Consider the following 12,946-nt stretch of genomic DNA (forward strand, 5'->3'; position numbering starts at 1 on the left):
GTGTAAGAACGACTCAAACCTGAATAGGTCTGATAAGGTTTGCGCTGCAATTTAGTTACACACGGCCCATGTGCGGACTGTTTGATAACAAAGCGGCGTGCGGCCCCGCCTGCCTGGAGTGGGAGGTCCGGGGAGGAAGAGGACAGTAGAGGAGAAGATGATGATGAGGATGAGCGGGGGAGGGGTTTGTTGTGACCGGGAGTATCCTGCTTCCAAGATGGCGGCGTCCATGGAGTTTAGCTTGGAAGATCTGCCTTCGGATCCGTTGCTGCTAATTTTGTCCTTCCTTGATTTCCGGGACCTGATCAGGTAGGCAATTGCCTCGGCTTGCCTGGCGCCTCTAGTTGCTCGTCGGAGGGGACGCGGCCGTACGGACTGGTGTTAGCACGGTGCTAGGCGCTGCGTTAGCTCCCCAGCTCCTTTCCTCTTGTTTTGAAACATCTCGGGCGTTTTGATTCATTATGCATGGAGCAAGAGGGCTGCTTAAATGGTGTAGCGCGGTGTCAGTGCGGATCATTGCTATAAATCGAGGCCATGTTTATACTGCTAGCTGGGGAGCCGCTTCCTACCGACTGGCTTATGTCCTCACCCTGTCCGCTGCCGGGTACCACACAGCGACCCACCATTAACGGCTAAACTAATGACATACCCAGTGCCTGCTGCCCAGTCTTTTAAATGTTATTGTATTCCGTCTCCGCTCACGTCAGTTTGTTTCTGCATATTTATTTGGCCGATCTGCTCCACTCTTGACTTTACTGGTTGATTTGTATTAGATTGTGTAAAACCGGTGTAAACACCTACGGAGCTAGGTCTCTAGCTGTGTTATAACCCCGTCAGTTGTCGTGAGTGATTACAGTCCGTGCATTTTCACCAAAACATCTGTATCTCTCACTATGGTCTCCTACTATGTCTCAGCTGCAGTTATGTCAGCCGCCGCCTCCACGGCCTGTCAGGACACAACCCGCTGTGGAAAGGACTCTGTCAAAAATACTGGCTGTTATCCGAGTAAGTGGCCAACCAGTGGTTCCCTTCTGTTTCCTGTGGTCTGTACTTCGAAGCGGGGTTACAGGCTTATCGGGGTAACTTGTCAGATTTAAGGTACCACAGTTTAAATGGACTTAATATTCGTTCACTTACATTTTGCCCAGACTACCTTAAATCCGACAAGTTACCCCAATAAGCCAGTAACCCCGCTTCGTAGTACAGGCCACTGATCTTACCTGCTTATTCTGTTTATCTTTTTATTTCGCAGAGGAATACCGGCCAAGTCCACTAGGTGGCCTAGTTTTGTGCGAGCAATGACTTTACGAGCTATATCATGTAACAATTTGACTTGTTTTTCCAGCAGTCACCACAGTACAAAGTGAAACCAACTTCTCCTGATTTTGTTAAAGCTTTGTCACTTTGGCAATTTTTAGTTGGCAGAAATAAAGGTAACTGTTGTTAATATTTTAACACAGCACTACAAAATTGGGCAAGCATACACACTACCCCTTCCCTTTGTATCCATGTGAGAAGAGTCCCACCATGATCAAGACTGAGTGTGTGTGAAAGTTGTAAGGGCACTTTTGCACTGCAGCAGGCACCAAAGTTTTGGTGCTAAAAAAATCAGTAATCTTTCTGTTTTCTTTTTCCATTGATTTCAGGCTCTGGCTCAGTATCAGTACTAAAGTGCCAAATCTACTGTGTTACTCCTTTTACGTATTTTGCAAACATGTTCGTGGTTGATTGATGTTATGTCTTTGAAACACAAAATACACCCACCATCCTAAAAATTGTATGTACTTACTCAGAAAACAATGATAAAGTTACAAAAAAAATGAATCATGATGGATGGGTGGGCCAATTAAGAGACCAGAACTTTTCGTGGGGAGAACAGATTCAACAAGATATGGATGGCATGACAAGAAATGAGTCCAATGGAACAATCACTAAAATTGGAAAGTTTAAATTTCTTTTCCTATGACACAGTAAAAATGTTTTAGCAAAACTTAAATCCTCCCTGCCCTCAGCATATTTTATCACCAAAATATTAAAATACTGGAAGCAAAATAACATTGTTTTGAAAATGCCATATCCTGCAGTATAATGTCCAGACAGTACGAAGGTATGAAAATGTTTGGTCTCATTTCAAGTAAACTGTTATAGCTATTATTATAATGTTGATAAATACCAACATGTTAGTGTTATATTTAATATTCTGCCATTGTACCTTTTATGTTAATAAGGTCAAACAAGACTCAGAAAAGTCAGAGCTGGAAGGATCTCTTCCAGGAGTTTTACGGCAACATGGGCCGTTACATTGATCATTACAGTACATTGAAGAAGGCTTGGGATCAGCTGAAGACATACCTCAGCCAAAAGTGTCCCAGAATGATCACCTCTCTGAAAGGTACCTCAGCTATGCTTCTGATTCCCCTTCTAGGGCTATTCTGGCAGTACAGTATGTAGTACTTTTCTGCAACATTGTCTATATTGGTTTGTAATAATTAAATTATTGGTAAATGATTACTTTCAGCAGGAGGTAGATATATTTTTAATGCTGCATATATGGAATGCTTTATTTAAGTAGTTGCTGACAACTAAAATACTGGTCACCTTGGCAGCTATGGTCCCCCTTATATTTCTGTTTCCCTGTCACGGTGTGATCTGACTCTTGATTGGTGTTTTTGGGTTCTCTGTCAACAGAGGGCGCAAGCGAGGAGGACCTGGATGCTGTGGAAGCACAGATTGGCTGCAAATTGCCCAATGATTACCGCTGTTCCTTCCGAATACATAACGGACAAAAGCTGGTGGTTCCTGGGTATGAAAGAACTGGTGCAATGCCAAATTAATTTGTGTGTGGTCCAGCTTACTGTTGAGTGTACTTCTCATTAATTTCCTGTTAATTAGTATGCACAATTTACTATCAGACTTAATGTATTCCATCATTCTCTTCTACTTACAGTCAAATCAGGGTTAACTGTTCACTGTACGTGTACTACTTGGTGTTTTGCTAGCATGTTGCTAATTTATGTTTGCCGTTTACAGATTGATGGGTAGCATGGCCCTGTCCAACCACTATCGCTCAGAGGATCTGCTGGATATTGAGACAGCAGCAGGCGGCTTCCAGCAGCGCAAAGGGATGCGGCAGTGTCTGCCCCTCACCTTTTGTTTCCACACAGGTCTGAGCCAGTATATGGCCCTGGACAGCGTGGAGGGGCGCAGTCGTGGTGAGATCTTCTACCAGTGCCCTGTGAGTGCTCCCCAACGGTCGGCCCTCACGCTCGTCCCATTGGCTGCTTAAAGCCAGCAAAATGCCTTGTGGTGCTGGCAAGGGACTTGATTTTAATTTAAAAGCTCTTAACCTCTTGGAGGCTTGCAATTTATAGCTCACTCGCCATCTTGTCAGTCATGATAACGTACTCCTAGCACATCCAAGCAAGCAAGTCAACTCAAGGCTTTATTCTGACATTAATCATATCTTGTACACTGCATTTTTAGTTGTCATATAAAACATTATTTAACGGCACAATAAAATGAAATAAGCATGTAAGATTTTAATAGAAAATGAATCTTACCGGATGTGACCCAAACACATGGAATGCAAAACATTAATACAAATGAATCTGACTGAAAGTTTGGAGGTTTAATTTCTTTATTTCTGGCTGGATATGAGAACTGTAAAGAGAAAAATGCAGATGAAATATTTTAGTCTGTTCATGGGTAAGTACAAGTATAAATCTCAAGGTTATTGTTCATCTTTATTTATTTATCATTATTTTTGTCTTGTAATGGTAACAGTAACCAGTTATGTTGTTACTATTGTGGTTTGATCACGCATAAGTGAATGTGTTTTAAAGGTAAATTGCAGATTTTTTTATTTTATTGTTTGTTTATTTCTTATCCCTGGATCTGTGGAACTGAACGCATTGAAATCATCTTGGCTTTATTTTTACCATTGACCTGTGATCTCCACAATCCTAAAGAATCCTTTACCTTTCTCACAAGCGCTGCTGTTGTTACAGCCAACAGCAGACTGTATACAGGGAAAATCTCACCAGATGGGAAACTATTCACCAATATGGCGAATGAGTTAGGGCAGGCTTCAGTACAGCTACATCCCTGTCGGGGAGTGTCAGATAAATAAAGCTCCATCTCCCATTGTGAAACTGGATTGAAGTTTAACTTTTCTCTCCTGTTTCATAGGATCAAATGGCACAAGATCCTTCTGCAATTGACATGTTCATTACAGGTGGGCTGTGAATTTCAATTTGATTCTTTTTTCATTATTATGGGCCATTATGCCCTGGTGTGAGTCTCCACCCTGGGTCCATGTGTGTGGAGTTTGCTTGTTCTCCTCGTATTATTGTGGGGTTTCCCCCAGACACTAGGGTTTCCCCCCACAATCTAAACACACTGCAAGGTGAACTGGAGTTACCAAATTGTCCATAGGCATGAATGCTGTGTGTGTGTTTGCCATGTGATGGGTTAGTGCCTCATCCTGGGTTATTCCCTGCCGTATTCCAGGCTAGACTGAATAGGACAAGCAGGTAAAATGTATGGCTGGATGTCTGTGTTGTCGGTGATGAGGGGGGAGGGGGGGGGGGGTAATGAAAGCAGTTTTTTTTCTGGCACAGTATGTCATGGGTGTTTATAACAATTCACACTCGGCGCAAAGATGCTGTCCCTGTGTGCAAGTCTAGCAGATGTTCTGTGTGGTGATTGGCTGCTTCTGTCCCTGCATCCTAGGATCTAGCTTTACGGAGTGGTTTACCTCATACGTTCACAATGTGGTAACAGAAGAGTACCCCATCATCCGGGACCAAATCTTCAGGTATGACTGGTTTTCTGGGTCATGCCACTTACATAGTATACTCCTGTTCGCTCTTAGACAACCTCACATGTCATGTGAAATTAAATGGAGACCCACTTCGCATCCTTTCTGCCTGAATAAATGCTTCTCCTTATATCCCATATGATAGTGTCCCAAGCACACCAAAGACTGACTTTTCGTGAAGTCGTTAACATTAGTTTTGCACAGCTCACTGCTTGATTTTGAGTGTGTTCAGTCATTTCACTGAGCAGAACAGCTCTTTGCTGGTACAGTTACATTTCACATGCAGATGGAACTGAGGCTTTCGGATTGATTTTGGTTTACAACCTCTGGGAATTTCTTACTATGTGTCCTCAGGTACATCCACGATAAGGACTGTGTGGCCACCACGGGGGACATCAAAGTGTCCGTATCTACCTCCTTCCTGCCCGAGCTCAGCTCTGTACACCCGCCACACTTCTTCTTCACCTACAGGATTAGGTAAAATGGGGCTGCCACTTTCATTTCCCTGTTGATTGCTACCCCTGACCTAAACATAACCCTAACACTAGCTTGGACAGTAATGGCAATCCGAACCATAACCCTAACCGAGACTGAAAACCAGTGCCTAAACCTAGGATTAACCCTAATACCAGTGCTAATGTGATTCGTGGGGTGTCTGAGTGGTCAGAGATTCACATTGGTTTGGTTTCTGTATCATAATTTTTTCTAAAATGTTGAATATTAGTTACTATGAAGAGAGCAAGAAGTGCAGATGGAGGCTGGTGTGTGGCTCAGTGGGCTAATCCTGTGTTCGATTATCTCTCTCCGAGGCGAAAGTTATATAAAAACATAAGATTTTTAGCAGACTTGTTAGTGTTTCTTGTTTGTTTGTGGTTTGTTTGCCTCTCGAAAAAAGAATATTGCTATGGATCTACTAAAATATTATGAATCTTTTAATGTTGTTTGACTAGTTTGTGTTTCTTGTTTGTTTGTCTCTCGAAAAAAAAATCTCGCTCCAAATCTGCTAAAATATAAACAACAACACACAACAGCGTGTTCATGGAGGCAGCCATGTTTGTTCTGAGATGTGTAGCTCAAATGGGAGATTGGTCTGATGTGACGTTAGAATTTAATGTGACTGTGATTGAAAGATCGCCAGTTCAAGCCCCGGCCTCTGCAGAACAGTCACGTATCTGCAGGCCCTTGAGCAAGACCCTTAACCCCCAGCTCCAGGGATGCTGTGTGGTGACTTACACTTGTGCAGCGGCTGCCCAAGCTTGCTCTAACTTGTCTGTATGTCTCATGGAAAGCAAGGAGTAAGTGAAGAGAAGCATTCCAACACATGTGTACTCATACAGGCGCAAATGGAAAATAAAGAATTGAGAGGTCAGAAAAAAAGATGAGCAGGATTCTTTTCTGTCAATCCAAACCTTTAAAATGAGGCTGACTGGTCAATGACAGGGGTTTCCTAGCCTGCAGTTGGATGCAGTTTTGCTTCTCCTAGCAAACATCTGGCTTTTCAGTGTTTTGGTCGGCTTTTGGTGAGTTCCAGTGCAGAGATGGGACCCTGGAGATGTCCAGGTAGCGAATGCAAAGATTCCTCATCAGAGATGGAGACGAAGGGCAGCTGCTGACACAGGTTCCCACCTTTCCCCAGAATCGAGATGGCAAAAAACGCCCACCCAGAAAACATCTGCCAGCTGGACACGCGATATTGGAAAATCACCAATGCCAATGGCAATGTGGAGGAAGTTCGGGGGCCTGGTGTTGTGGGTAGGGAGCCGCCCAGATTTGACGCCAGTGATAACGCATGTTTTTTTTTATCATAAGAACATAAGAAATTTACAAACGAGAGGAGGCCATTCGGCCCATCAAGCTCCTTTTTAGGAGAACTTAACTAATAGCTCAGAATTCTTAAAATCTTATCTAGCTCTGATTTAAAGGAACCCAGAGTTTTAGCTACACTAGTAGAAAGACTATTCCATACTCTACAGGCTGTATGAAGAAGTGCTTTCTCAGATTCGTTTTAAGATTCGTTTGTTCTCCCACTAATTTCCACTTATGGCCACGAGTTCTAGTATTTAAACTAATATTGAAATAGCCATTTGGCTGAACAGCATCCAGACCCGTTAGAATCTTATATACCTGGATCATGTCTCCTTTGCTTGAGGCTGAACAGATTTAGCTCAGCTAACCTTTCCTCATAAGACATTCCTCTAAGACCAGGAATCATTCTCGTCGCCCTGTGTTGCACCTTTTCCAAGGCAGCAATGTCCTTCTTAAGGTATGGTGACCAAACCTGCACACAATATTCTAGGTGGGGTCTTACCAAGGAATTATATAATCGTAGCATCACCTCCCTTGACTTAAACTCCACACACCTAGCGATGTAACCAAACATCCTATTGGCCTTTTTTATTGCTTCCCCACACTGGCGAGAGTGGGACATGGAAGCATCAACATACACACCGAGATCTTTCTCGTAATCAGCTACCTTTATTTCAGTGGAACCCATAAAATATCTGTACTTTTTCTGCTCCCTGCATGGATTACCTTACATTTATCTATGTTAAATTTCATCAGCCAGGTATCAGCTAAGTCTGACATTGTACCTCTGATAACTACTCGCTGCTTCCTGTCTGTTAACCAGTTTTCGATCCAAGCTGCTACAGTTCCTAAAATGCCTTGCAGCTTTGAGTTTAAACAAGAGCTGTTAAATCTTCACTGGTAGTTTAGTTAAAATTTAATCCCGGCCTTACTGTACAATGCATTTGACTTGAATCAGATAACAATGTGGAATCTGCGATGTTGGTCCAAGCATAAGGAGTTTAGTGCCCGCTTGGTAAATGCGTGAGACATAGCGTGTGAGGCTGAACCACTTGGTGACTTTCGCTGCAGGTGAGTTCCCGGTGATGTCGCCAGGGAAGGTGCATGAGTACGCCAGCTGCACCACCTTCTCCACCACCTCTGAGCACATGGAGGGCCACTACACCTTTCACCGCCTGAAGAACAAGGAGGAGGAGTTCAACGTCACCATCCCTCGCTTCCACATGGTCTGCCCCCCATTCCGTGTGTCCGCTGTGCGGGCGGTAAGTGTCCCAGAAAGCAGTTCTTGTGTGTCTGTGTGTGTATGTGCATCTGTGTGTGTGTTCTTGTCTGTCTCTGTGTATCTGTGTTTGTCCTGACGTAGCCTGTCAGCTGGTTTTCCACAAATAACTCTCCATGCTCCTCAGACCCTTGTCTTCCTTCCAGCCCTTGATCTCTCTGCTGTGTTAAGATATTTTTCAGCAAGGCTCAGTTTCTCCCGCCTCTCCCCAGCAGGGTTCCTCAGGCAGCCTCTTGAGGCCCCCCTTTGAAGAAAACTCGTCGGACACAGACGACTTTGAGGAAGGGCAGGGCCTGAACATCCCAGCACCTAGTGGGCGCTGCCCACGCCATATCTGACACACCTCTCCAGGGCAGGAGTGTGTGTGTGTGGGGGGAGGTAAGGGGCCTGAAAACCCCTTCCTTCGCTGTTACTGATTAGTAAGCCTTTTGATTAATAAACTTTCTTCCTGTGTTATAAGAATGGACATCCTGGGACCACTGACCCTGTGGACATTTTCCTTTACCCGGTGGCCTCTTCACTTGATGTTTTTCTGCATATTTTCAGTTTACTCCACATTTTTCTAGAGTATCAAAAAGCGCTGTGCATCGCCACTGAAATTCTTATACTTAAATATTGAGAATCAGTGTACAGTAGTGGATCCAAGGCAGTCTCGATTATTCTTATATACCTGAAGTGAAAATGTTAACAGGAGCGATTTCCAGGGGTTTAAAATATTCTGCACGGAGTGTCTTTTGTGCCGCCAGAATGTTGCTGTGGTGATTGATGAGCCCACGCTTTTCAATGGCAGTTATACAGACCAGTCGGAGTCCTGTCTCAAAGCCCATCTGATGGTAACATTCTCCATGGAATAGATGTTAATGGGGATGTTTTGCGAGCCTGGCAGGACAGCACTGCGGGAAATAGCTGTAGCTCTCACTGGCTGTCTACCCCCTCTTGTGATGGTGTGGTACCATGCTTTGAAAGCTGTGTGCTTTTGTTGAACAGAACCAGTACAGGTCCCATCCAGCTTCCCTGCCCATGTCTACTGATTTACAAAGCCTTCACCCCTCCCCCCACCCCACCGGGCCCCTCTAGCCCAACTCACTACACATAACTATCCGTTTCTATGGCATGTCGACCATGGTGATGTTTTCGGTCTGAAAAATTCAGCAATGACAGTCTGTCCACTAACAGTCGCCATGGGTACCGAGAGCAGGCCAGGAGGGGGGGTGGGCCGGGGCATAAGAGAATCTCCCAAAGCTTGAAACACGCCGATTCTGGGGGTGAAGTATCAACATTGTCAACAGAATGACAATGACAGTAAGGGCAGGGAAATCCTGATCTTTTAACTGAGTAATTGAATGATGAATCACTTCAAGAGCTTGTTGGTGTCAGTCAGGTGCCAGTGGAACCGTCTTCTGTAAAAGGTGCTTGACTGTGAGCCATGCGGCTCAGGGTCAGGCTTCCCCTGGGAAGCATTAGCTCATCACAAACTCCAGAACGACAGGGGCAGCAGAGTCATTTTGAACTGGGGCAGGGAAAATTAGAAAGATGGAAAAAAATATTGCGGGGTCAATTCTTCAAATTTAGGACGTACTTTTTGCCTGTAGTTGTTCACCAAGAATATCCTTTGTGATCTCTGCAATTTATTGATTATAAGATTATTCAGTGGCTGTTTGAGTAATGTGATTAATTTGCCAGACATGCCTGTTGCAGGCTAAGTACTCTTTCACCGTGTAGGAGAAGTGATCTTTAAGAGGTTGACATTTATTTTCTTTAAAGCTGTGCAATAGCATTAGGCCAATCTGTTTCTACCTTCTCGTTTGATTTGTATTAAGATGATTTGTTAATGCTTTTTTATATAATGTTTGATTTGGTTTTATGGTCAGGAAAATAAAAAGATGCTGTATGTTTAAATACTCAAATGTTTATGTTGCAGGTAATATTAAGCTGATTTGTACAGTGTCCTCTATGTGTTGGCATAGAAAAAAGAAGATTATGAAAGGTTTTGAGTATGTTGGTGTTTTCTGAGTTATTTGTGTTCAGTTCAGACCATTTTTGGTTTCAACCTGAACATGATTTTTTTCTGTTTTGTCATGTTTTAGTTTAAATCGCAGAAGAGATTTAAATAAATATGGAAGACAAACTGTTTTATTTGAGCAGATATAGTAGTTCCTCCCACATCTGAAAGACATGGTGTCCATGTGAATAGGTAGCTCTAAATTGCCTTCTGACACACACACACACACACACACATATGTATGCGCGTTTTTATTCATATTTTTATTGCCACCATCCATCCATTCATTTCTATGGGAAAACCTTAATCCCAGCTATGTGAACCTTAACCCCTACCCAGCCCTAACCATGCAAAATTAACATTTTTAGTTTTCTGATTTTAGTTAAGGGGTGGCATGGTGGTGCAGTGGATAGCACTGATGCCTCACACCTCTGGGACCCGGGTTTGAGTCTCTGCCTGGGTCACATGTGTGCAGAGTTTGCATGTTCTCCTTGTGTCGTAGTGGGGTTTTCTCCAGGTACTCTGGTTTCCCCCCACAGGCTTATTGGAGTTACTAAATTGCCCATAGGTGTGCATGTGTGAGTGACTGGGGTGTGAATGTGTCCTGCGATGGGCTGGCCCCCCATCCAGTAGGATAAGCAGTTTGGAAAATGGATGGATGAATGTACTCATTCATGCTGGACACTGTATCTGTTTATCATCCTGAAAAAAGGCCTATAAATAAAATTCTTTCCTGGCAGAGGAATACAGGTGAAGACAGCTCTGGCTTTTCATCTGTGAGTCATCTGCCTCGTGCCCATTGCTTCTGGGATAGGCTCTGGACCCCCCAGTGACCCAGTAGGATAAGTGGGTTGGAAATTGGATGGATTGGATTGGATATCAGTCATGGTTTTTTATATATAAAATATATTAAATTGAGTTTTCCCATTTGGGGAAAGGAAAAATAATTCCCACAACATGAAAATAATATTTTTTTACCCCACAATGTGAACAAACAGAAAACACACATTATATATATGTATAGATAGATAGATCTATCTTATTTTAATCATCTGAAAGCCGATGTAGGCTAGTGTGCATCCATCTTGTTGGTTTTGTGTTGATCTAATGTTTTCCTAGCTGCTCAAGCACTCAGGAGACATGAGAACAAATCTCCGCCCCACGTTGTCTGGTGGGCAGCCGACCAAAAACGCGGGATTCTCCATTAAAATGTCATTCATTGTACTATGACACAGAGCTTATTCTAATGAGAACTGGGTGCTTGCTTTGCGAGAAACGTTTTTTATGTGTTTTCTGGCCAAATGCCAGCGGTTGACGCGTGATGATACTGTGGTCTTGTTTGTCGGGTACATGCATTTGTCCAGATGATGCCCACTCAATATTAGACTGTCCAGCTTCTCATTTGGCTGGGGGAAGGAGGGGTTGGGATATTAACAGCTGGATGAAGAGCACTGATTACAGTAACGCGGCGCTGACTCCCATCGCTGACATCAGAATCGGTGAGTAACGTACTTCTTTTTATTTTCACTAAAACGCGATTTGCTTTACAGTGATCGTTTATTTTGGGCTTTATTTATGTGCGATGTGAAAACGAATATTAAGTACATATTTGAGTCTTTGTGCGCTTATGAGCTGTCTCAGCAATTGCCATAAACTTCTTAGAGAAATGAAACTCCAGATGTAGAACAAAAAAAAAAATACGCAAAATGTTCTCCAAATGCACAACTCTTCTCCTGCTTTGCTTATTTAAAGTCTGATTGTGGAAATGTGGGTTCAAGTGGATAGTTTTGCATTCTGTGCAGGATAACCCCATTTTAATCAGTATGCTTAATGAAAATTGTTTAATGAGTGACAGACAAGCTTAGGGAGCCATATGTTTGAATAGACTGATAAGGAGCGGTAAAGGCTTTGTTTGAACTTAAAACTGTGTTTGAAGATCCATCGTTAAAAAAAACTTTATTTTTTAAAATACTGCTGTAAGTCTGGAGGAACCACTACACAATGAAATTCCTGCGTATATTCCTCATACTCTCCTTTGCTGTTTTTGCTCTGGGTAAGTAAGAACATTTCTAAAATATTAATGACTAAGTAGTAAATGAAACCAAAACATCGATATTAATATGATTTTGTGATTGCCAAATTAGAGAAATACATTTTCTTTAGTTTAAAGTGTAGCATAGCTATGTGTTGCTTGCTCGGGGAACGTTATGATGTTGTTAAAATGTACTGTATCAAAGTATGTCAAAAATGTAAAAAATGTGACTTTCTCCTTAAATATCCCTAACAGAATTGATTTTTAATTGTATAGTAACCCAATTCCTGCCTGAATCAGTGTTGTGACAAAGTGAAATAGTGCTACCAAATGCCTTGCAATACCGATCCAGTACGCGATATACAAGTCAGTCCCGATGGCTCTTTGGTGTCCCCAGGTTCGGCTCTCCAGTGTTACTCATGTTCGGATCACTCTGACCGCTGCATTCAGGACTGCACGTTTGAGGACGCCTGTCTGGCCCTGGGCGAGCAAGGTGGGCTTTTATCTAGTGCCTCTCAGAGCATCTGGTGAGCAGGTGACAGGCGCTGGCTTAAGAGTGTCCCCTTTAACAGGTGGTATGACCATCCGGCGGTGCGTCCGGTACACCGACTGCAACCACGTCCGACTGGCTCAGATGTTTCCAACGTCATCTGGCTTAGCCTACAGATGCTGTAACAGCAACCTGTGCAACAGCAGCCCCGCCAGCACCCGGAGAGTCAGCCTGCTCGCTGTGCTGCTGCCCCTGCTGCTATTCTGGTGCTGTGTACCCTAAGCCTTTCAAATGAGAGTTCGGCTTCCTTAACGATGATCACCGGGTGGCAGAACATTTAAGTGCTAACCAAATCACCTAATTCCTTCATAATTTTAACCTAAAATCAATTTCGTAAGTGAAAACAGAGTGCCTTGTGATTAAAAGATATACACACAGATGACCCAAAACATTATGACAACCTCACCACTCACTAACATGTTGAATACAGAAGAAATGCAAAAAAGACATTTTTCCCT

The 12,946-nt window shown here is 43.2% G+C and overlaps 2 protein-coding genes across 3 annotated transcripts; both read left to right on the forward strand.

The window, feature by feature from the left end:
- Positions 1-128: 128 nt before the first annotated feature.
- On the forward strand, positions 129-10,037 carry fbxo3 (F-box protein 3). Of its 2 annotated transcripts, none has more exons than XM_048973102.1 (11): positions 129-309; positions 916-1,005; positions 2,229-2,392; positions 2,689-2,803; positions 3,031-3,235; positions 4,189-4,234; positions 4,732-4,816; positions 5,174-5,296; positions 6,456-6,571; positions 7,697-7,887; positions 8,117-10,037. In XM_048973102.1, the coding sequence occupies exons 1-11, from the start codon at positions 158-160 to the stop codon at positions 8,240-8,242; spliced, it is 1,413 nt and encodes a 470-aa protein (XP_048829059.1). In that variant the 5' UTR covers positions 129-157; the 3' UTR covers positions 8,243-10,037. The 2 variants fall into 2 exon arrangements, with proteins under 2 accessions (XP_048829059.1, XP_048829060.1); XM_048973103.1 differs by having other exon boundaries at positions 131-309; positions 8,120-10,037.
- A 938-nt stretch (positions 10,038-10,975) lies between these two features.
- LOC125706507 (CD59 glycoprotein-like) lies at positions 10,976-12,891 on the forward strand. The gene is made up of 4 exons (XM_048973230.1): positions 10,976-11,405; positions 11,888-11,959; positions 12,336-12,431; positions 12,511-12,891. The coding sequence occupies exons 1-4, from the start codon at positions 11,228-11,230 to the stop codon at positions 12,708-12,710; spliced, it is 546 nt and encodes a 181-aa protein (XP_048829187.1). The 5' UTR covers positions 10,976-11,227; the 3' UTR covers positions 12,711-12,891.
- Positions 12,892-12,946: the final 55 nt, after the last annotated feature.

This window comes from Brienomyrus brachyistius, chromosome 13 (genome assembly GCF_023856365.1).
Source record: "Brienomyrus brachyistius isolate T26 chromosome 13, BBRACH_0.4, whole genome shotgun sequence".
Classification (NCBI taxonomy): Eukaryota; Metazoa; Chordata; class Actinopteri; order Osteoglossiformes; family Mormyridae; genus Brienomyrus; species Brienomyrus brachyistius.

What these genes read in the sequence shown, in the direction of transcription:
- fbxo3 (XM_048973102.1), top strand. Translation starts at nt 158, where the DNA reads ATGATGATGAGGATGAGCGGGGGAGGGGTTTGTTGTGACCGGGAGTAT. An exon ending in TTCTTCACCTACAGGATTAG is followed by an intron (nt 5,297 to 6,455) that starts GTAAAATGGGGC and finishes ACCTTTCCCCAG; the next exon opens with AATCGAGATGGCAAAAAACG. An exon ending in GTGTGTCCGCTGTGCGGGCG is followed by an intron (nt 7,888 to 8,116) that starts GTAAGTGTCCCA and finishes GCCTCTCCCCAG; the next exon opens with CAGGGTTCCTCAGGCAGCCT.
- LOC125706507 (XM_048973230.1), top strand. Translation starts at nt 11,228, where the DNA reads ATGATACTGTGGTCTTGTTTGTCGGGTACATGCATTTGTCCAGATGAT. An exon ending in CTTTGCTGTTTTTGCTCTGG is followed by an intron (nt 11,960 to 12,335) that starts GTAAGTAAGAAC and finishes TGGTGTCCCCAG; the next exon opens with GTTCGGCTCTCCAGTGTTAC. An exon ending in TCTGGCCCTGGGCGAGCAAG is followed by an intron (nt 12,432 to 12,510) that starts GTGGGCTTTTAT and finishes CCCCTTTAACAG; the next exon opens with GTGGTATGACCATCCGGCGG.